The sequence below is a fragment of the Apteryx mantelli genome, chromosome 6, assembly GCF_036417845.1.
Source record: "Apteryx mantelli isolate bAptMan1 chromosome 6, bAptMan1.hap1, whole genome shotgun sequence".
NCBI classification, from domain to species: Eukaryota; Metazoa; Chordata; class Aves; order Apterygiformes; family Apterygidae; genus Apteryx; species Apteryx mantelli.
In genome coordinates this window covers 2,775,618-2,799,620 of record NC_089983.1, presented here as the reverse complement: position 1 = coordinate 2,799,620, position 24,003 = coordinate 2,775,618, and the positions used below count along the sequence as shown (strand labels likewise).

The following is a 24,003-nucleotide window of genomic DNA, read 5'->3' as shown; positions in this document are numbered from 1 at the left end:
GTAAAAATGAGGGGTTCAAAAGCACTGTGAAAAATAGAAATTTATCTTCATATTTACTATGACAAGAAATTCGGTAGGAAAGAATGAAGACATAAAGATGAGGATTTCTGTGATCCTCGGGGAGAATTAAGAAAGGGAAGAAAAACATGATTTCAGCTTTGCATTTGAAACAACTTAAAGCATATTTTTTTCACACTCTTCATGAGGAGAAACATAATTACACTGGCTCCAGCTGAGTAGCAATAACACTGGAAAAAAAATCAAAAAGGCAAACCAAGGAGGTGAAGAAATTGTGTCAATGACAGTGATGGAGTTTCTTTGATTTGCTCAGAAAAACAAAAAAAAAAAACAGGCTTGAACCTGTCCCACTTGTTTTCCCGTAGATTTTAAGTGCAATCACCTGAAATGTGCATGGTAAGTAAAAGCACCTGTCAATTCATGCTACATCCTCATTACAGGCAAGCTTAAGGCATTCTGAATTTTTCAGCCGTTGCATGTTCATTTAATCAGCGAAACAAAAACTAAATAAAAATATTATCAATAAAACCTTCATATTATATTCCACGCTGCTTGTGACTGCAGAATTAACGTTAGCCACTTTCAGTATAAAATTAGACCTGCTGTACCTTTGTAGAGTGCTGAGCACACAATTCTCTCATTCGCACTGCTATAACATAATATAAATATCAAACAATGATTGAAAAGAGACAAAGGACAGAGTCAAAAAATGTGCAGCTAGTAATAAATTGTATGCATTTTGAAGATGAGAAAAAAAACAATGACAAACATTTCCAGGAACATGAAACACTTTGGCAGCTGTAATGCATTAGCATAACCAAGTGGTTGACTTCAAATACAGGTTTTCTCTGGTTTGAAAATGTCGTTGAATTCATGTCTGCTAAATACAGTTAGCAGGCTTCCTAATCAATTGAAATACCCTCTGATGCACCACCCTTTGTCTCCCCTTTGAAGCGTAACTATACATCTTTCACAGAGCTTCTAAGTAAGTTTTTAATTTGTGTAAAATGGGTAAGACAAAAATACAGAGCTATAATATATTACACCGCTTCTTTTAGGATGCTGTTAGAAGCAAGTTATTCAATGCTTATCAAAAGGTGATTTAATTAAATTATAATGAGCAGATATAGACACTTGATACTCACCTTAACAGGTTTTATTGACCTGGGAAGTAGAAAGTAATGTTCATCTAATAGGAAGTTGGTGTGTGTATGGTTACACATGTTCCAGGCATTTTCAGTTAGTATCTAGCAATCTTCCTATTTTAGCCTCACTTGCAAAACAGCAAGTTTGTTCTTTTAGAAAGAATATTCTGAAAGGGAAAAATTCTTCTAAACGGTTGCAACAAACGAGGGTATTTTTATTTGTGTATTCAGTCTGCCTGGCTAAGGGTATCTCAGATCTCAGTAACAGACTTTATAGGAAAAAGATTACTGCGTGTGTAACTCTACTCAAGCAAACACCAGACAACGTTCCTTGTGTATGAAAATAATATACCTTTAATTTATTTACAAGGCTGACAAACTGGATGAAGCGGCTGTACTTCAGACGCACTGCAAGAGCTTTCCTTATGAACTATGTTGCTATTCATATGTCTGTATTTTCTTTCTATCAGTTATAAAACATACAACCAAAAAAGAATCAGGAAAGGACTGTGGAGTGAGAGAAAAGGAATGTACACAGTTATTAGAAGTTAAGAGGAAAAAACAATGACGATCTTTCTATACCCAGTTTTGAAAATGTCATTTTAAAAGGCGAAGATCATTTTTTCACTACTTAGTAATATGAAGGGGCTGATTTTTTTGACCTGTCAAGAGAGGGTGATTCAAAATATTGCAAAATGTTAACATCTACAGTAAAAGCCGGTATGTCTCAAATTTGCATGCTAGCTAGTAACATCTGTCAATTGTACAGAAGTTTAATACATATTGAGTTCTTTAGGGAGCTTTAACATCGCTTAGCCGTAAAACCCATTTGACATTAAGATAAGTAAACGTAAACTATAGAGAAAACCTTCACTTCACATTTGTTACCTTCTGGTCAGCGATTTGCAACACCAAATTAAGAGGCTGTTACTGTTTTCTGTCATCATTTTATATCTCCCATAAAAGTGCATGTAAAAAAGTTCACAGAGCTGCTAGGTAGCATACAATTACAAAAAAAAGTCTGTGTTTCTGATACATTCAAGTTGCTAAGTTTATGCACTAAAATGAAAGATAAGATGCAGACGTGGTATCAGTTCTTTATCTTTGGTAACATCTTTTCATTTGATTATAGCCATATTTGCTCTGATATCCATTTTGTGCATGGTCTGCTATTATTTAAGCCAACGGGAAGCATTTAAATGGATTTAAACAGTATCAGCGTATTATTTAGTACATTCATGACTTTCTTCGTACATTCTTTGAGAATGTTGCTAGAATATGGGGAAAATGAGCAAATGCTACTATCTATTATAATCTACTCCTGCTTTAACATAACACACTTCTGCTAATTCTTGTCATTAGGAAAAAATGTTTTGCTTTTTTGGTTTTTTTAAAAGGAGGGATCAATATGATTCTAAGAACAATAAATTCTAAAAATCCGAAGTAAAAATATCAACTATTTTGTACTTTCTTACAAATGCTAAAATAGAAAGTTACACTGGAGCTGACTTAAAATTTGATACTATGAGCCATCTAAGTAAACAACAAAAAAAGGACCACAGAGAACATCAACAATTGCTCCAAGGCTTTCCAGAGACGGTGTTAAGCAATCACTGTCTTTACTGACCTAAAAGTGAAGGCCTGACTCTCTCTCACCATATACATCAGTATAAAAAGAAGAGGAAAACTAATTTTTAAGCAGCACTCTCCAGTGAATAAATCATACAGCAAAGTCACACTGGCTTCCTGGTGGTCTTGGTTATGCGCAAACATATTAAGGATGCAAACTTGATCACGTGAACCTAAGTTATGCTGTTATGCCTCCACATACCTATTAATTGCACTAAATCAATTTGGATAAAGGAAGGAGTTCACATATCCCTAGACCTGAAAAATCCAGAGAGTGCTGCATTTATGCAAAGAATGAGTTATATTACCATAGCTCGTAAGTGGGGACCCTGCAACACTTCATTTCATCACAAAAACAATCTTTGCGTGTACTTCTTACATAAATTAAATATTAATACTGGAAACCTTTGGAATAGTAATTTTGATAGAGAGCAAGGTCTAAATTTTTTTTAAGTTCTTGTTTCAAGTCTTTTGGGTTTTTTTGTTGTCTCTGCTATTTTACAAATAGAGTGACCAGCAGGCAATGGCACTACCTTCCATGGCTATAGGCTTGGGGGTGCTCTGCTAGCTTTGCCCAGACAAGCCATCCTTAATTTTGCCAGCAGTGACGCTGAACACAACAAAATAAAAATCACGGGGGCAGGATTAAGCTTGTGGTGTCAATGCAGAAAAACATTTACATTGTGTCTATTCTCAAGTCTCAGTTCATAACTATAATAGTTCATTTCTTATTTATAGAAATAAAACATGGGTAACAGTTAAAAACGGAAAGTATACCATTCTGACCCATTTTTGACACAGTATTATTATTTTCAGTATCTCAGTATCATCAAGAACAAAAATAGCGTATAGCTGCAATTACTGTAGAAGCAAAGACTGCTATGCCAATGAACATGGCACTTTCAAAAACCGTGAAACTTGTAAATTTAAATGAAGGTTAAACTTCAAACTTTCAATTAACTAACATGCCTCTTTTATAAGGGTATAATGAAAAACTGCCCCTGAAGAGCACAATGATGTATTTAAAAAAAAAAATCTTTGTTATTAGAAAGTGATAAAAAAGGAAGATGCAGAAATGGGGAGTGGACTAATACAGTTTTAATACATGTATTTGCACCAGTGAAAGTCATGTTCTTAATGAGTCATGAATAGCTCTATCACTGATGACTTATGATCTTTACCCATGTACAAACGTAGTAAGCCACTTCCCACTGCTGCAGTGCCCATGTATATGCGACACACACACACACACACACACACATTAACAAGCAACAATCTTAGTGCCTAACTGTCCTAGCTGCTGAGCGCCCTCAGCTCCCGACAGGCCCCTCAGGGAGGTCTAAAACAAAGTGTAATCCTGACAAATAATTTAGTGGTCAAAGTCTTAGGAATTTCAAGAGCCAGTCACTTTCTTGCTTTCTTTGCCGCCTTCAGTATATCACCCTTTTTCCTGTTAGGACGCCGGCATCTTTCATCAATGCTCGGTATACATTCGTAACGCCACACTTCTTCCTTTTTCTCCACAGGGTAAACTGCTTCCACAGAATGACGGATCAGTCTTAGTCCGATGGGATCGAGCTGTTTTTTGTTACAAGCACCTGAGTGGTTATATTGCAGTCTGAGATTCTCTGGAGTAAAGAGTTCTGGAAAGAGTCTTACCAGAAGCCGGGCAGCGAAGTTTCCAACTGAAAGGCTCTGCTGTGCTATCTCTCTTACCTCCTTATCAGACAGCAAATATGGAGAAGGCACAGGGAAGTCTGGATTAGGAGCTTCTTCCTGCTCTTTATCCTCAATAAAATGAGAGGATTCTACCTGTTCAGTCTCATAAAAACTGGATGATTGCACATTCTGTTGACTATTTTCCATCTCCCTTTTGGCCCAAAATCTATGGAAAAAATCATTGACTTGAGGCAAACGCTCCACATGCCACACAGCTGTGTTCTTCACAGAAGGATAACAAACTTCCACGTAGTTACGGATAAGCTGCAGATGAAGAGAATCAAGTTTCCTTCTGTTGAGGAAGCCGCACGCACTGCAGTTTCTGTTGAATTCATCATCGTTGAAGAGCTCTGGGAAGAGCTGCACTAGCAACCGGCAGGCTAAGTCTCCACCTGATGTGCTTTGATCCATCATTTGTTTGAGCTCTGCAGAAGTCAGCCGGTACTCAGGAGGAGGCTTGAACTCTGCGACAGACTCTGCTGGACTGACTTGCTTCTTAATTCGGCTGACCTCCAGAGACAACAGGTCAACTTTGCTGTGAAGCTGGGTCACATTGGAATTGAGGGTGTTAAGTGTGTAAATCATTTTCGGTATCAAAGAATATAGATTTGGATCGGAATCTGTGGTGGCAGCTGTCACAGCAATGGTTGCAGCAGAGTTGCTTGTGCGCTGATCGTTCAAAGTTTGAAGATGCGAGGGACTGCTGGGACTGATTTTTTCAAACAAATCGTAAGAAGCAAACTGCTCCGTTCCTGGTGGGTTCTTCTTCTCTGTAATTTTGTGTGAGATGCCATAGAGAGGTTTTTTATTAGATGGAGTGCTTATGTCACTGAAGGGTTCTTCTTCACAGAGCCGTGCTGTATTAGGATTCTTGTTCTCGTTTGGCTGCTCTGTATTTACCTGAGTGGGTGAGCCAGTGTCTCTGTTCTTCAGGTTTGAATGGGGGCCCTTTGAATGAATAAATACTGTATTAGCAAAACTGCCTTAAAAATATTAGCTATAAATGCGTGCCTCTTAAGCAGGTATCATTACATAAATATGCACTGCCAAATTTTCTCCAGAGGACTTAATTGTGTTACATATATCAAATTAATAAATGCATTAGAAAAAAAATCAATTAAAAATACAGTAAAGTATTATTTAGGGTTTTTTTTTGTTTCGTTTCATTTCATTGTTTTTTGTGTTGGTTCATGGCTTTCCCCATAGTATAGAAATGTAATTGTAATCCTGAACACTTTTACCCCACAGAGCTCTAAATACTCTCCCAAATTAAGTGTCATTATCCTCCACCTTGCATATGAGGATCTTGGGCTGCAGAGAACTTGGGTGGCAACAAGTCAGCAACAGAGCCAAGAACAGAATCCAGATTTTCTGACTCCTAGTCCTGTGACCTTGCCACTGCCTCCACCAACTGCATTTAATGTTTCAACATTCTCTTTAGGTTAGCTTTTGAAAACACTGCCAAGGCTATCAGACACCAAAATTATGCTTATTCTCTTCTTTCTGATGTGAAAGGTTTATATAGCTATTTTTATCTTTACAACGTTGTACAACTCCTGAACAGTTTTCTGAGAATGAGTAAAATTAAAATATTATTCAATTCAAACAATAAAAACCTAAAAACGTAGTATCTTGATACTGTCTTTTTAAAAAGGGGAGTCTAAGATTTCTTTAATTCTGAAAGGCAAGGAAGTGTAGATTCACTGGATTTCTCATCTTCTAAATGGTTTCTATAAAAAACAGCACTAAGTTCTTAAGAAACTCATATTCTCAATCATTTTCTAACTCTTCCTCATTGTTTGAAATCTGAAGCAAGCATTTTATCAACTTACAGTAAATATTTACAGTTTGGGATTTTTCTTTCTTTCTTTTTTTTTTTTTTTTTGCAAACACATGGATATTGCAAATAATTCTTAGGAAGATACAGGTAGATACAACAAAATCAAAATCCAACATACAGAATTCAAACATGAGAGGTGAAACACTAGAATAGGATAACTGAAAAGATTATGGACTCTCCTTCACTGGTTAGACAAATGTCTGGATTGTCACAGCTGGGATGTTGCACCAGTTCAGAGGTTGTAATACCTTCCATTCTTATCTGTTGAAATCTTCTGCATCCCTGCATTTTTATCTTTCAGTCAATATGTACATTCATACCTGCCTCACTGACATCAAAATCCGTTCATAGATGGCAAAGTTACAGCCCTATTTCTCCCACTGAATAGCCAAGGACTGTGTGACATGAGAGGGGCTATAATCAGTCAAACTTAGTTAATCCAAACCACTACCTGTTCCTATGTTCTATGAAAAACAACAAAAAAACTTCCAAATGAGTAAATGAACCTATAAATGTGTTTCATAAATATGACAGCTCCCACATCATTTAAAGAAATAGCCAGACAAGTCATGTGTGCAGATTGGGTCAAGATTAGCTATACTTGCCTCTAACTCATTACTAATGTAAAACTAGTTAAGTGACTTGCATTTTGCCTGTAACAGCACTAAATTTAGCCTACAAGATGCGAACAGAAAAATCAGAGCTGTGTATAGAGAAGTCACCTCTTGTGCAAAGCGTCTTTTCTTCACACTGGGTAAGACATCTTGCCAGCTCCCTGAACCATCACAACCAAGTGAGGTCTGTTTCCGTTTGTTGGATTCCTGTAGGCAAGCAACTGCGCCATCCAGTGAGTGTTCCTCAGAAGATCTGGATGTTACCGAGAAGTCTAGAGCTTCATCTTCATTTTCTGTTTCTACTTTCACTATATCTTTTCTAGGAATTTCTACTGGAAAAAGAGAAGGTTTAGAATAATAAAGCACTCTCTCCAGAAAACCATGATACCCTTAAAACAATCTTTTGTGCTTTGTTTCTTTTTATGAAAATGTATTTTGAACAACATAACTCTTTTTTATCACTTATATAATAAGTGCATGTTAAGGCCACCCCAAAGTCAATTTTTTATTATGCAAGGAACCATACAAACATCTAGTAAATGCCATTTTCTTCCCCGAAGAAGAGCTGAAAGTATAAATAAATAAAGTTACGGTAGGAAGAAGGGCTTTTTGGAGTGGGAGGAAGGAAATAGAGGAGAAAATACCGTGAACAAAAAAAAATAGTAGGATGTTTTAGATAGCTTTTCAAAAATCATTAATACAATTTTCCTTGATGCAGCTGCATTCTTCATCAGGTTATGAAAGTTTTCATTCAATATATATTTTTGCCTGATTATAAATTACACAAAGTGTAACATTTTACCTTCATCATCATCAGTGATTTCAGCTGAGTTCATCTTCTATCTCACTAAAGAACAAAACAAAAAGCGGTATCAGCACCTTCTGGAATCAGGACATATATTTTTATAACTATTTTTAATCTACAGCCACTGGTCATTAACAGCCCACCGGTGATTTCCAGTCTGAACTTTTGTACTAGCCAGCTATTTTAATGACTTTCTCGGCCATCTATAGACCTATCAAGCATGTAAACTATACTGCGAACAATGTAAGATAGCCAGGAACTTGTTTAAAACCGTACGTCTTTTTCTGATAAGGAGAAAAAATAAAAGTCATTTAACCTTCTCTAGAATAATAAACTACCTTGGCAAGATATAGATGGAAGTTGTCTGCATTAAATTCTCCACCCTGTACTAAGTGCCTACTTCTTATTACAGTCAAATGCTTTTATATTATCATTGTGGGTCATAATCTAAAGTCATCACAGAAGCAGAACTCACTGTAAAGTGCAATATACGTGCTGGAATAAATTTTCAGTTAAAAACCCTGTCTTTTGATATGGATTGCATTAATTCAAAACAGAGGAATCTGTAGATTTGCATTAACACTCATTTTTTTCTTACTGGCAGCCAATAGCCTCTAAACAACATAAACATGCTTTTTGTAAGGAAAAAAACAAATATTTGTTTTATTAGAGCATGATTTTAGCCTTACCTCTCGTATAAAAGACCGAGTTGTATTTCTGTTTCCCTGAAAACTGATTTTGCAAATTACTTGAGATAAACATCTGTGGACATGTCCATAAAAAGATATTTTAAATCTGTTGGGGATCTACAAAGCAAACACCCCGATCAGATCTCACTGGCCATCATGAGTACACAGCTGCAAACTGACGCTTACAACTGGTAAACTGTCACATGCTGATTATGTTCATCTACACCCAGCATTATGTTTACTTGGCCCCAGAATATTTTACATTTTCCACAGTCACATTCCTTTTTCAAATAGCTTTCGTTCAACTCTTCGTGCCTATCCTTTAGCCAAGGTCTGAAATTTGTCAATGTTACTAAAAAAGACGGGCCTGGTTCTGTCCGGAGCTAGAGAATAAGGCAACTAATCTATCAAAACTGTACTTAGAGCGTCCGCGTGGGAATTGTGATGAAATAAAAGAGAGAGAGAATCTGTACTGGAAAAAACAAAAAATTTAGTCTTAGTCTTCCTTTCTAATACTGTTGTATAGAAATTTATTTAAAATAATCTCAAAATATTGTTAAAAAACCCTGCAAACACTTGAATACTGAGTAGCTGTGACTTCTTCTTTCACATTCAGGGTAAGATTTTGTACTACAGCACCACGACAGGTAGCACATACATCCAGACAAAACAAAACATGGATGGAGTTATAAAAGCTGCTCATACTGGACCATCTGAGGAGCCAAAATAGCCTCTGACACGCTCATCTTCAGTATAGCCCCGATACATAGCCTTGCAAACAGCATCCTTAAGAGAACTGCCTTCACCATTTTGCCACCGGAAAATCTCCTTCAGGTGGACATAGAGCCACTATAAACCCCTTAGATATCTACTCCTTTTATCCCACATCATTCCTTCCTTCAGGATTTGCATTTATGAATTGATCTACATATAAATTATGGCAGCTTAACAGTTCTAAAAATGACTTCACTTAAACTTGTGCAAACTCTGTAAAGACATACCAATGCGAAACCTAACTGGCCCACATCAACCTGTAAACCACCCGATAAGTACTGGCGAAGGTCAATGCCCAGTGTTACTGACTCAATACTATTTATGAACTTCGTTTAAGCCGTTACAGTTCTTTACGAAAAATCCCAAGAAGATAGTGTATTTCCTACTGCGTCATCAGAAAGCTATGTTAAACTTTAAGAAAAGTATGTAACACTAAATGTCATATTTTGCCCTGATATCCCATATACACTGGTAGTCAATTTTGGGATCTTAGACTTTACTACACCGTATTAGGCTTAGCTCTAAGGGATGTGGCACAAAATGCGGACGTGCACAAGACACACAATCCTTTTGCGCCTGAGGTGCAAGTAAGCAAATCAGCTGATCCTACTACAGAATATTTTCAAATGGAAATCAAAATGTTTGGGTTTTCAAGCCAATTCCTATACTGCAGAATTGGAGCAAACCACTAGAAGTTGGTAAACTAGTAATCACAGAGCCAGAAGGGAAGAAAATAAGGGGGAGCAGGGGACAACACAAGATATCTAAGTGGGGATATACAACAGAAATTTTTTTTTTTCCCTCCTTTTCACTACTCAGCACTACTACTGCTACTCAGATTGGAAGAATGCTTTAGGAGAATTCCTCTAAGGTAAGACAAGCAAGCTGGAAGGAAAAGGTAAAGGAAGCTCTGAATAATCATTCCTTAATAAAAACTGGAGAAAAGTGAAAACTGAAGCTCAGCACATATCTTGGTTAACAGCTAACTTTCTAAAAGATGCAACATCAGGAAAACCAAAGCTATCCCAGAGTCAGGTCAAATAAGATGCAATTAAAACATTTTGTTTCACACCTTTGAAACAAAGAGTTACTATTTTGGAATTATGTTTTTGATTTGAAAACTGCCAGCATGCAATTAAAAGCAAATGGTCCAATGAGCATCAGAACTAATGAAGCTTCGAAATACCGGATTTTATATTTGGTGCCAAATAAAAACACAATACAAAGACGAGAGGTCTTGCTGATGATACATAATAAAAAGAATCTTGTGATCAAGGCAATTCTCTGCCCCCGCAATCATTCTTTAAGAAAGTCTGACTGATCATTTTCAAGTTACAACTATTTATATACATATATACCTACTTATAGATGACTATTATATATAAGTATACATATATTTATATACTTGTAAAAGTACAAAAGTGCATACATACCACATATAGAATACAATTCCATTTTCACAACAGAAGCATATTATAATTACAAATTAACATGAATCATCTTAAGTAATATACTGTAATATAATAAAAAATACTGTTACCAGTTTTATAGAAGGGTTTGTTATTCAGTAATTTAAATGCTTGCACAAGATGGTATTGTTCAGTTCGTTAACGCATGGATAAGTGTGCAGCTGCTTTCATTTCTTGAATGCAGATTATCTACGAAAAACTTTAATATTAATATGTTCATGTAGGCTGGAAGAAATATCTCTAATTCTTCATTATCAACTGTAAGAACCTGCTATTAAAAATACGTGCTTTTAGACATTACGCATTATGAGATGTTTATTCCTTTTATACCTTCATGGTGGTACATTGCTTCCTATATAAAACTCACAGGCCTCAGTGAAAAGTATTCTACTTGATTTTTTTGTGTGTCTGATGAGGTGAACTGTTCCCTACATTTTGGCCAAAAGATAAGATACGTGTGTTTGCTAGTAACATTAAATATTCCTTAGAGTACGGGGAAAAAAAGTTCAATCTCCTCACTTTCAGCACGCAGTGAAAGACACGCAGCAATTTCTTTGAAGTAAAGGTAACCTAGTAAAGCTAAGTAAATGATGAGAACACCAAAAAAGCTGCTCTTCTAAGGAGATAATATTGGCTAAATTCCACAAGCTCTGTGTATCGAACTGCTGTTATTTTACTTCATACTTAAGAATAACATGAAAAAGTCGCTCCTTCTCTTACACGTGCCCTCCTGTAACACAACGTTAGCAGAACAAAATGACAATATTATTACACTAGATAATTAAAGCATAGTCCGCCCTCAGCCAGCCGTAATTATTGTCTGTTTATTAATCTTTAGCAGAGGACGACGACTAATTAATCTAGCAGATAGGACACTCACCGGACAATAGAGTGTCCGCGGTTCTGCTCCTCGCCTACGGGTCTCCGCCGTACGTCACGTGAAACGCGCCGGGCCAAGCACCGAGTGCCCGATCCTTCCGCCTCCCCAGCCGTAACTGACTCCCTCCAGCCTTCTGAATTCTCACGTCTTTGCATCACAGCAGCCAGGTTCCGAGGGGGAGCCCAAGGGCAGCCATGGGCAGGCGGGAGCAGTGCCGGCGGGCGGGGGCACCTCTAGCCGGGAAACTTTGTCCCGCGCGGTGTTTTAGAAGAAGGACCCCCCACACACATAAAGGCACTGAAATAATGAGCGCAAATGCCCGTTCTCAAGAGGATCCCACCAGCCCTTTCAGGCCCGGAAGGAGAGCGGACCATAGGCACACCCCTGTTTTCAGCCTGTCCAGCAGCTGCCCGTTGCTCGGGCAACACGGTGCTTTCCAGGGTGTCTGGCTCTGCTGCTGGATGGCAGAAGGGAACCTGGAGAGCCAAGAAGTCTGGGTTGTCCGTTGGGAGCCAACTAACTTAGATCTTTTCCTTCCTAGCTTCAGTGCCGGATTCGGCAACTTCAGAATTACACTTATCCTTACGATATATGAGATTCCCCCCATTTGTAAAAAAAACACTGCAACTCAAATTCAATTCAACAGAACTACTACATATATACTACTCCAAAACGGAGCCTTAAAATGCATTTATTAGAGCCAATGTTTGCTTTCTGCTCAGTTCAATGGGATAGTGACTTGACTTTAATTATTGTAGAAGATCTCCTCAAAAAAACCCCAAAACAACGCAAGTAATTTTTCTGGACTTCCTGGTATTGTTATTAACATCCTTATTTTCTATTTAAGTATCCTTTTATTGTTGAAAACCTCATCACCATACTCATTACGATCATACTCACAATCTTTAGAATAAGCAAATAACTAGAAAGGGTCACTGTCAGTGTACTGCACTTCTGCCTGAAACATCTTCACCGACTAATGCTACAAAGTAACACCTAAACCTATTATAACACACAGAAATAATAATAATTAAAAAATCTGTATTATTTGTTTTGTACACCTCACCGCTTTGTATATATTCAGTCAGATATCCTTACAAATTGTGATTTTTTTTTTCCCCTAGAGAAACATTTTTTAAAAGGGTTGTGAAGTTACTTGAACTTGAGAGGTTGAGGTAGCAGGTTAAGGAAGTTAAGTCTGGTACCTGAAACCACCTTAATTAAAAAAGAAGAGAAAATAATATTTGATTTCCAATTGACTATGCATCTTAAGAAACTCCGAAATAAGAATGTTGCTTCAGTTGTCTGAACAAAGAGAAAAATGCAAGAAGACAGCACAAAGAATAGCACAAAAAGCATGTTTTCTATTCTATCAATCAACTTTAATACAGCAGGGTGCTGCTAGCGACCCAGCAATGGAGTTTTTGAATAAAATTTATTCTTGATATTCAGTATTGATATTCAAAATACTAAATAACTTAGAAAACATTACAACCAAGTAACAGCTATAAACACATGTATAACACAAGTTTTTAAAGTATGAAAAAAAAATTTTAAAAGAACCAGTAGATGTTGTTGGAAGCATTACCCCTATGGACAGAAAAATCCCTATACTTAACATAGTTCGAAAACCTCCTTTGCTGCAATAAAACCTCGTTTTCCTTCAGTAAAGTAGAAGATGCATTCTACAATAATGAACTCCTGCTGAATGGAGAAAAACTATGGAAGAAAAGTAGAACTGTAAGACTTTTTGAAATTTTAATACTTCTAATACAGTGCAAGAAAATAGCCAAGGCGTGACCTCTTCTCACTCCTTTTACTTGGGTCAGAAGAGCTAGCCCCTAAATCGCTCTTCAAAGGCGACTAGCATTGCTAAGAGCACATCCAGCTCTGTGTGTGAGTGACAGTAGTTCCCCGGGTAAGACGCTATCCCTAAGAGAGGAGACATGCGGTATTAGAGAGTAAAAACTAAGGGTGAAAGTGGAGAGAAGGCAGATGGCAGCAAGGACAGAACTTTATCAGTTGCTGAAGGAAATTATAGTTGCGGTTGATGGAGCAGAAATCGTTAAATCTACGAAAGATACTGGTGGAGCAGGCACACGATTAAAGAAAAAGAATGTTTCGTGATAGAAAGGGAAACTGGGCTTGCTCAGGAAAGGTTATTGGATCTGTAATAGAGCAGGAAAGGAAGTGTTTGGAAGACGAGTCAGAGGGTAGGAGACGCAGCTGCTCATGCTGCTTCTCAGCGGAACTTCCCAGAAGGGCGACAAACGCAGTCCTACACACCCTCCGTGCGAGGGTGATCCCGTTCCTGCGGTCAGAGGGCAGCAGGAAGAGGAGCTTTAATTCCTGATCACTTCAAGCTGGGGCTAGTTTCTGAGAGGTATAGTGCTGTCTTTTGTGAACTTTGAAAGGAGCATAAATAGTTGACCGGTACTCTGTTCTTTAAAATACTTTAAACTGTTTTTAAGCAAGGAGGGAGAATTTTGAATTTTGCTGTTTTATGTCTGTGCTGATACAAAAGAGGTTGGTAGGAAAAGTCAGTCAGTACTATCTATCATAACTAAAAATTACTACCTTACACCTTTTTCCCAGAGCTAGGTATTGGTTCTTAGAGAGGAAGGGTAAAGACCTTGGCAGGGAGGGTCATGACGAGACATTTTATTGCTTAGTGCCTGGGCTTTCTTAGAAAATCATGGCTGGAGGATCCATAACAGGACTAGTAGAGCCTTCCTTCCTCCTCTCCTGTGAGATAAGAATAATAAATGGAAAGAAAGGAACAAAATTAAAATTGCACGAAAACTGGGGGAATTTGCTTTCCCCAGAAAATATTTATGATCGTTCATCTTCTCTCTCTGTTTCCAGGCGAAAATTGGTGACATGCTGGATCTTATAGCAGGTGAAGACAAAGAAACAGGAACTGCTGCAGTTTTGCGTGTTGTCTTAAAAATATATATCTAACAAGACTGAAAGTGAAGAATACCAAGTAATTTTGAGGCATTGGAAAAACTTAAAAGCGCCCAAACAGGATGTACTTAAGTAACAGGAGTTTGCATATGGCAGCATGAGACGTTTTGTAAAAAACCATATCATTTGTTGTTAAATATGAATTTTGGTTAAACAGAATTACAGTACCCTTTTTAAGGGCTTGTGCTAGAATGTAATTTCCCTCTGCTGCGTGCATCAATATTCCTGTGCTAAGTCTGTCGCTTTTTGCTGTTAGTTCTGTTTCATGGCATTGCAGGAGACAAGACCCAACTTTTACATTTCCAGGCAGTTTCTCCATACAGAAGTTATATATAATGAATGAATGAATGAAGACTAATTTGATCATGGTTTAATTGCTGTCTGATTTTGTTAATTAACATTAAAGTTGGCATCATAACAAGTAGGATAAATTTCCTAGCTTTATCTCTAGACTCATAAAATACTTATGCAAAATTCTGATTATGTAAAACTACTTTTTCTTTTAATTATTGATTTGATCTTGGTTAACAATACCAACTGTGTGTTTATCTACACTGCTGCTGTAACAAAAATACAAAAAGATACTGGTTGCAGCTGTGCATTTCTAAGTGGGAAACAGTGACAGAGAATGAAGGCAGAGATACTCTCTCCTGTCATAGAGCGGGCACATCAGTGAGGACAAGTGTGCAGTATGGCTTTTTTTTACTGTTACTGAACAAAATCGAATCTCAGTTTCTGTCATATACTCATTTCAGTGTGGCATTTAAGAGAATATTTAATACTTGTGCTCGGTGGCTATAGAGATCTGAGCAAAGGTCAGGCAATACTGCCATAAAAAGCTCACGTCTGTATTACTACAAGAACAGGCATCTCGGGATTAATCACCCACACTTGTAGTATTGAACATATGCTTCTGCCAACACAAAAAACTTTTGGGGATGAATTGTGGTTCTACAGCATTTTTATTCTGCTCATGTGTATTTAAACAGCCACACAGAGATGTGCGTATGGAGGAAAGCTGGCCAGTCGGAGCAGGTAGCGACTGTGCATCCAGTCCGTGGGCTGTTCCCTACCTGGCCTGAAGAGCCCGGAGGAAAGAAGACAGCCCAGAAGAGGCAGCAGCAGCATGCTCCAGACCACTTGTTCTTGCACGTTCCTCAAATCTAAGTGAGCAGGGAACTAGGCAAGAAATTACTGCTCATAAAGTGAACCTGACGCTCTGGTGAAGCGCTCAACTGTCAGGTACACATAAAAGCTCTGGTCATATAACGACTGGGCTTTCACTGCAGAAATGTCCCTGACAGGAGAGGAAGCAATGGTACGCACGTAGCAAAGAGTTAATGGGAACCATTGGTTTAAACTACCAATAGCTACACTATGGCTGTCTTCAGCCAAGCTACACCTGCCGCTGCCCATTGCCTCCAAAGTGCTGCTGCTGACTGCGTTATTTAAAATGTTGAGGAGGGAAGGCAGGATTGAATATAGCATATTGAATTATATTGAATATAGCATATTGAAACATAGCATATCGAATTCTTCTCAGAGGCTCAAGCTAGGAGAAACAATTTTAGCACTGCAGCTTTGGGTTTTTCTTTTTTTTAAAAAACCTCTTGATCAATATAGCTCTTGTTTGTGCTGCTTCTGCAAATGCATCTAAGGGGAAAATCATTCCGGAGGAGAGGACTTGCACAGAACTTAAACATGGTTATTATGGGTTTGTTTTATAGTAGCAGCTCAGGGCCCCATTATACCTAACTCTGTACAATGCCCTTGTCTTCTGATGCAACAGGCTTCCAGTGCAACAGGCAAAGGATTTCAGTGGTGCCTGTGTAAGACATTTTATTGTTGTCTGTGTGGACAGGAATTTCATCTACATGTTTTTTTGCTAACTTTCACTGTTACCTTTTGTTCAAGATATTTATTACACTTACCAGAACAAATGTGCAGACGTTAACAATTCAAACAGAGTGACCAGAAGGATTTATGATCTCATGTACAATGATATTGCAACAGAAAAAATTAAAAAAAAAAAAAGAAAAAGGAAAAAGGATCATCATGCCTCCATTATACAGAAACGGGTATTAAAGGCAATGTTCAGTTGCTGGAATAAAAGGGTTGAGTAGTTTCAAATCTCTGCACTGTAACACCCAATAACCCTCAGATGTGTGAGGCCAGAAGGCAGAACAGAGCCAGTGCGTTTTGTGTTGCCCATTATCTTTCTATATTTCAACCCTCTAAGCTCTCCTATTGTCATCTCTAAATGAAATAGCTTCCATTTCAAGGCTTCGAACAACTTCACCTCAGCTCACATCTGTGTTAGAAAATTAACTCCTCTGCTTCTCTAACTGGCAGTCTTATTTTTCTTTTCCCCCTATTTTTTAAAGTGGAAGTACCACCTGCTTTTTCCTCAAGACCCACCCACAACTCTGATGTCTGCACTTTTTGCAGAACAGACTATCTTTGAAAACCTAAACGAGATGTAAATAGTTAGATGTAAAAGGACTCTAGTCCCATCCCGCCCCCATACTGCTAAAGGCTACTGTATTATGTTTACCCCCATATTTTGTGAGAAACAGAGCTACCATTACAGTGCAGAGGTGTTGCAGATGTCATACCCTGGAAGGGATTTCAGCATCCCTTTCCAAGTATATGAAGGATAAGAAGGTGATCAGGAGTAGTCAGCATGGCTTCACCAAGGGGAAATCATGCCTAACCAATCTGATAGCCTTCTCTGGTGGAATGACTGGCTGGGTAGATGAGGGGAGAGCAGTGGATGTTGTCTACCTTGACTTCAGCAAGACTTTTGACACTGCCTCCCATAACATCCTCATAGGCAAGCTCAGGGAGGAGTGGCCAATAAACCAGAAGGCTGTGCTGCCATTCAGAAGGACCTGGACAGGCTGGAGAGGTGGGTGGAGAGGAACCTCAGAAGTTCAAAGAAGGGAAGCGCAGGGTCTTGCAGCAGCAGCAGCGTGGCATTGCTGCAGCTCCTGGCTGACAAGGTAATCTCCTTGCAGGATACATCAGGAGCTGCAAAATATTGATCTGTAATTTAAAACTAAGACTAATGTTTGTTATTGGACACACGTGCTAAGGTCTGTAATTACATTATGTCTGTTTTCAGATGATCATTTCAGCTGTTTGTCCTATTTTGCAAAACAGTATACAGTTTCTAATGCTACTTGCCGCCTTTGTTATTTTAGCATACAATTACACTGATCATAAACACTGCAAAACAGATGCCTACAGCAACTGTCTTCACCTTCCAAGCCTTGACTTTAAGGTTGAAAAGATATGCTTAATCCCTAACCTCCTTCCATTTTCTAGCTGCTTTCTCTCACTGAAAGAATTTGCACAGCACGAGATCTTCAGCCTTATGCATAGAAACATCCATTATGATTTGGAAGGGTTTTCCTAACATCATTTAAATTGCTCGCCTAGTCAAGTTTAGATTAAAACTGTAATATACAAGTAGACACTGGGAAAAAGGTTCAGGGAGAAAAATGAGCCAGACCATTCCTGCCATGTAAACAGAGAGGAATTCTCAGAAGTTCACAAGATCCTGAAATTACAGGAGAGAGTCTTGCAAAGCATCAGATATTATAGCACTTATTAAAAAAACAAACAAACCAAACAAAAAAAAAATCATGAAGTGATATACTGAGGACATTTAGAATATGAAACTGATTTCTGATTCAGCAGTATAAGAGATGGGAATAAATTAAAAGAGGGTGGTCGATCATCTTTTGCAGGAAAGATGAGATGGTGATGGAGTTGCATAATGAGATAGAGACTGAGTAATATGATTATAGGTATAATCCAGGTTAGGAACAGAACTCTTCTTCCTGCTCTGACACTGTGGGGCATCATTTTTCTTTGGAGCCTTTAATATTTTCAGAAGAGAAATGAACATTCAGAAATAAACTTCCAGCACTGAAATCCAACCATCATGCAAATTCTGCAAATCAAAAGCTGAGCTGGTAGCATGTGCAGTCTGAAGTCACACACCCCTTTCAATTCTAACACTGAGTTCTCACATTGCTATTAGAACTTTACATATAATAATTGCCTACTTATACACATCGGTCATTTTTGCCTCCCGTCACTCTGCATATGTTGTGCTTTGAGAACCAACACACCGTAAGCTCAGACTTCTGGATATTGTGAATGAAATACCTGTAAATTAAGGCATTTTACCTCCATGCAAGACCTCACAAGTGCTTTGGGTGGTAAGCTCCATTATTTCTAGCTACTTTGCTACAAAAGCCACCTTCATTATTTCTTGCCAACTTCAGAAGTATACTAATAATGCAGAAACCTTACAAGGTACGGGATTGTCTTTGTATAAAAAGTTGAATTGATAGCAACATTGGTACCTTCCTGCAAACCAAAACCTTGAGCGTAGCAGAATGCTGGAACATGCAATCCAGGAAAACTTGATTTCCAAACGCTAAATGGTGCTGGGATTCCTTTGAAGGTGTCTTTCAAACTGCTGTCAGAGAAAAAAAAAGATGAAATCTTACTTTTAGAATATATTACATTTCCAGAATCGGGCTGAAAGGCGAGACAGGCACTGATTGCATTAGCAATTCTGTGTGATGGCAGCAGAGTCTTTCCAGGTCCAGCCTCTCCTTAAAAGCAAACGAGCCACTCTCTTCACACGTTGTTGCTCCTTACCCCCATGCTGACAAGAACACTGTGAAATATTTGTGCTGATAGATTTTAGGTGGATTTTGTATTTCATTTTTGTCTCCCTTTACAACCTCTAAATGTGAACATTTCCGTAAACATCTTTATCAAGGTACACATAATTTCTAAGGGAAAGACCACCATTTTTGAAAAGAGGCATACTTTTACGCAAGTATCTTTTGATGTGGAAATAGCCATTTAGAGTGACATTTTTGCTTAAAAGGCAATTGCAGCAGCAGGAAGTCATACAAAATTGGGAAAATGGGCATTTAGAGTCTGAGAAAATGGAAGAGTGGCACATACCACACTGATCTACAATAAGCTATGTACCTCTGGCCCTAGAAAAAGGTGACTACCATACTAGAAGATCATTGTTGTTCAGAGAGTTTTGGTTAAAACAAACAAGAAACAAACCCTTAGAAACCTTTTTCGCTAGCTGAGGATCACAATCACAGCTGAATTAGCAAAACATAATATTAAACAGTATTTTCTAGGCTGTAATTCCTTCATGTGCAAGAAAGAATACATTAAAAAAAAAGAAAAAAATCTCAGGAGAATGTTCTTGTTGCTTTGGCTAGTCCCTCTGAAGGACCTCAAATCCTCTTTGTGGAGAGTGGCAGAGCTCGTCCCACAAACCACACAGAGAAGGTAAGGATCACGGCAGGAACACGTATGGTCCCGACAAACCAACCAGCTACAGCTCCTGTAGCATGAAATATCTGTATGTGCACATCAACATTTCCTTCAGAGCAATAACACCACGATCAGGCAATGCTTGCCGTCGAGGAGCTTGCTCCTCCAGACATCCCTCTGCTCCAGGCTTGCTGCCAGAGGCTCCTCGGGGAATTTTCCAGGAGCATCCAGCAAAGCAGGTTGCCCCAGCACCCACCGAACAAAGGTACGAGCCCATGCCATTTTCTTCAGCCAGAGTTTCTCATCATCCCGTGCAGCCGTTTCACCAGCACTGCACGCCCACGTATCCCTAATGACATCCAGGGCAGCTCAGCTCAGGAAGCCACCGTAAAACTTTATTGCACGAGTGGAAGCGAGAGCAGATTCAAAGCACCCATTAACATTACCCTCTCCAGCAAACACACACTTCCAAATCCCCTAGTTGGTTCACAGCCAGTCCTGGGTGTCTGCTGTATTAGATGACGGGGAACTCATTTTCTGATAAAACAGAACTTGCCAGTTGTTTTTAAAAAGGGTAAGCGCAACAGCTTCATTAGAGCATCTGGCATTTTGATGCTACTTCTCATAGCTCACCTAGGCTGTCACATCCTCCCTCCGATAGGAAAAGGAACAGCAGCCATTTTATTTATTTATTTTGAGAGGCAGCATTTTTCTGTAATCAAGTATTACATTTTAAGAAGCTGATTTTCTGAAGCATGAAATGGGTGTATAAATACAATTCCATGACCTGTAACATCCAATTTCAAAGTCTTTTATCGAGCAGCAGCTATCTAACAGGAAACTAAAGATTCTCATTTCTTGGAAAGTTAACCGCAAATTATTCAAAAGCATTAATCATGCAAAGTGAATTTTGGAACCTTACATTTATTTCAGATGTTTTGGTTTACTTAAAAATCCAAAATGCATTTTTTTTTTCCAAAGCCAGGGCATGCATATCAAATCACTTTTTCACCCCTTTTCTTCATGTATCATACACAAACATAACGACAGATCAAAGACACAGCTGATAGCCTGCACCCGCGGAGCACGCAGCCTGGCATTCCTGGCATCAAGCAAGAACAAGACAGACTCTGTGGCATTGCATGTCCCAAACCTTTGCTGAACTGCATCAGACCTTCCAGAAAACCATGGTCTATTTGAGGTGAATTCCTGCCTCTGCTGACACCATTGACAGAACTCCTGCTGGGTTTGGGGAGGCCGGGATCGTGCCAAGGGTGAGAGGCGCTGAGGCATGAGATGGATTTCAGTCTGTGCAGAGCCTGTGTGGGGACTTGGACGAAGCTCCAGATCCTAGCCAGCCTGGACTCCCAACATCCAGAGCTCTCTTTCCTACAGTTAGCTTACTGCTTCTGTCCTAGATGGAATATATCTTTGTTTTATATTTTTCCCCCCAAACTGCACATCTTTTTTCTCCAGCTAAATGGTGCATTGCTTTTTCTCCAGCTTGAATCTCAAAAGAGCCTCCTTTTCTGTGAGCAGACTGACTACCTGGGCCTTTACTGCTGGTGATTATTACTTGGATTACAGTGGCATGTAGCAGTCCCAGGCTGCAATAAGGATCTCAGTGAACCAGGTTACTTGCATCCTTAAATACAGGAGATAAAGCACCAGTTTCTGCATATTCTTCCTCATAAGCAGAGATGCACATTTGCTAACCCAAATCTTGGCAACAGTTTCAGGTTTTAATGTTTCTCTTCACTGAACAGCACCATTGAAATTACTTTAACAACTAGTGGCATTTTCCAGCCCAGCTCTGCAGGGAAATCATTACTCTCCCATCCTGCCATGAGGCATCCTCCCCAAACCTAGCCATGAGGCAAGGGATGCGCCCAAGTGATGGTCAACCATTTGATTATGAACAAAACTTCCCGTGAAGACAGGTGGTGGAGCATATTCCTCAGAAATATCTTTTTTACTTGCTGACATCCAGCTCCCTGCCCCTGAGAGGAAGGATTCAGCCTTCCCACCGCCATCCTGGCCCTGGAAGAGGGGAGGGAAGAGAAGAACCCGGCTGGTTGCCTTTGGTTTTGGTTTCCAGAGCATTTCTGCTGGTAGCACAGCTCAACTATTTGTGCAGTCGCAGGATGAACTGGACTGCAAGACAGATCTGGATTATACCAATCACTTTTCTTGGGTTAAAGCTGATCTCAGGTTGGTAGTTCCCCAATCTTGTTTATCTGCTGATACTACTGCTACTACTGGGTACTGCAAGAGAGGGAACAACAGGGAGGGGAGAAGGTCTTCATCTCCTCAAACCAGTTTTGTTGCCTGAAGAAGTGTCTGCAAAACTACATCCTGTAGCCTCTTATGTAGCTTAATTGGCAAATGAGAGTTACAGAATACTGACCTAAGCATAGAAAGATAAAAACAGATCCACAAGGTATTGAGACGGGATTTGCTTTGTCACTCCTCAACAACACAGAGCTTTGCACGAGGTCACATTTAAAAGGGAAAGGGTGATATTTTCTTCCTTTGGTTCTCCAGCATCTGTCCATTTTTATAATTCAAGCCAAAATTAGCAAGGGAAATTTCTGGAAAGGTTAAGCTGGAGTTTGTGATCAGTGGTACAGAGTCTAGTTGGAGGCCTGTAGCTAGCGGTGTCCCCCAGGGGTCAGTACTGGGTCCAGTCTTGTTCAACTTCTTCATCAATGACCTGGATGAAGGCACAGAGTGCACACTCAGCAAGTTTGCTGATGATACAAAACTGGGAGGAGTGGCCGATACGCCAGAGGGCTGTGCTGCCATTCAGAGAGACTTGGACAGGCTGGAGAGGTGGGCAGAGAGGAACCTCATGAAATTCAACAAAGGGAAGTGCAGGGTCCTGCACCTGGGGAGGAATAACCCCATGCAGCAGTACAGGTTGGGGGTTGACCTGCTGGAAAGCAGCTCTGCTGAGAAGGACCTGGGAGTGCTGGTGGACACCAAGTTAAGTATGAGGCAGCAATGTGCCCTTGCGGCCAAGAAGGCCAATGGTATCCTGGGCTGCATCAGAAAGAGTGTTGCCAGCAGGTCGAGGGAAGTGATTCTCCCCCTCTACTCAGCCCTGGTGAGGCCACATCTGGAGTACTGCGTCCAGTTCTGGGCTCCCCAGTACAAGAGGGATGTGGCACTACTGGAGCAAGTGCAGCGAAGGGCCACAAAGATGATTAGGGGACTGGAGCATCTCTCTTATGAGGAAAGGCTGAGAGAGCTTGGCCTGTTTAGCTTGGAAAAGAGAAGGCTGAGAGGAGATCTTATCAATGTGTATAAGTATCTGAAGGGAGGGTGTCGAGAGGATGGGGCCAGACTCTTTTCAGTGGTGCCGAGCGACAGGACGCGAGGCAATGGGCACAAACTGAAACACAGACACTTCCATCTTAACATGAGGAAAAACTTTTTCACTGTGAGGGTGACAGAGCACTGGAACAGGTTGCCCCGAGAGGTGGTGGAGTCTCCTTCTCTGGAGATATTCAAAACGCGCCTGAATGCAATCCTGTGCAATGTGCTCTAGGTGACCCTGGTGGAGCAGGGGGGTTGGACTAGATGATCTCCAGAGGTCCCTTCCAACCTCAGTGATTCTGTGATTCTGTGATTCTGTTTAGTGTATTGTGGTCCCATTAAGAACTCAATGGCAATAATCCCACTGATTTCAATAGGCTCCAAATTTCACCCAGTTGATTACTTTATGCAAAGCCAAAAAAGTTTGGGCCGCTACCTGTGTGACTGCATTGGGCACCGGTGTGGTAAACACCCAGCCAGGTGCAAATGACTTCAGCCAGACAGGAAAAATATGTATGCTCTTTGCCCCCATGATAAAGCATCCAGTCCAAGTTTGACAAAATGTGTTGTAGAAATGCATTCTTCAAAAATACCGGTGAGGATGCATGTATGACAGCCACGTTTCCAGAACACATGAAAAATCATCAGCACCAGATGTTCTGCAACTCTGAGTATATTCCTTTTGGGTGAGCAAAACCAGAAGACCTATTATAAGCATTCTTCGTGAGGCCTGCAGTAATGGGAGAAAATGCTAATTCGGCAGCTCATATTTCTGAAACGACTTGTCTTTTCCTCCCTGCTGCTTTAGTGTTGG

General features: G+C 39.6%; 1 protein-coding gene across 1 annotated transcript; it reads right to left on the bottom strand.

The window, feature by feature from the left end:
* Window positions 1–4,565: 4,565 nt before the first annotated feature.
* On the bottom strand, window positions 4,566–7,801 carry LOC136992299 (BEN domain-containing protein 3-like; the record flags this gene model as incomplete). The annotated part of the gene is made up of 3 exons (XM_067298473.1): window positions 7,768–7,801; window positions 7,074–7,297; window positions 4,566–5,459 (listed from the first exon to the last, which is right to left on the bottom strand). Coding segments are annotated over exons 1-3 (1,152 nt in total), but the record flags the coding sequence as incomplete, so codon positions are not given.
* Between the last annotated feature and the right edge of the window lie 16,202 nt (window positions 7,802–24,003).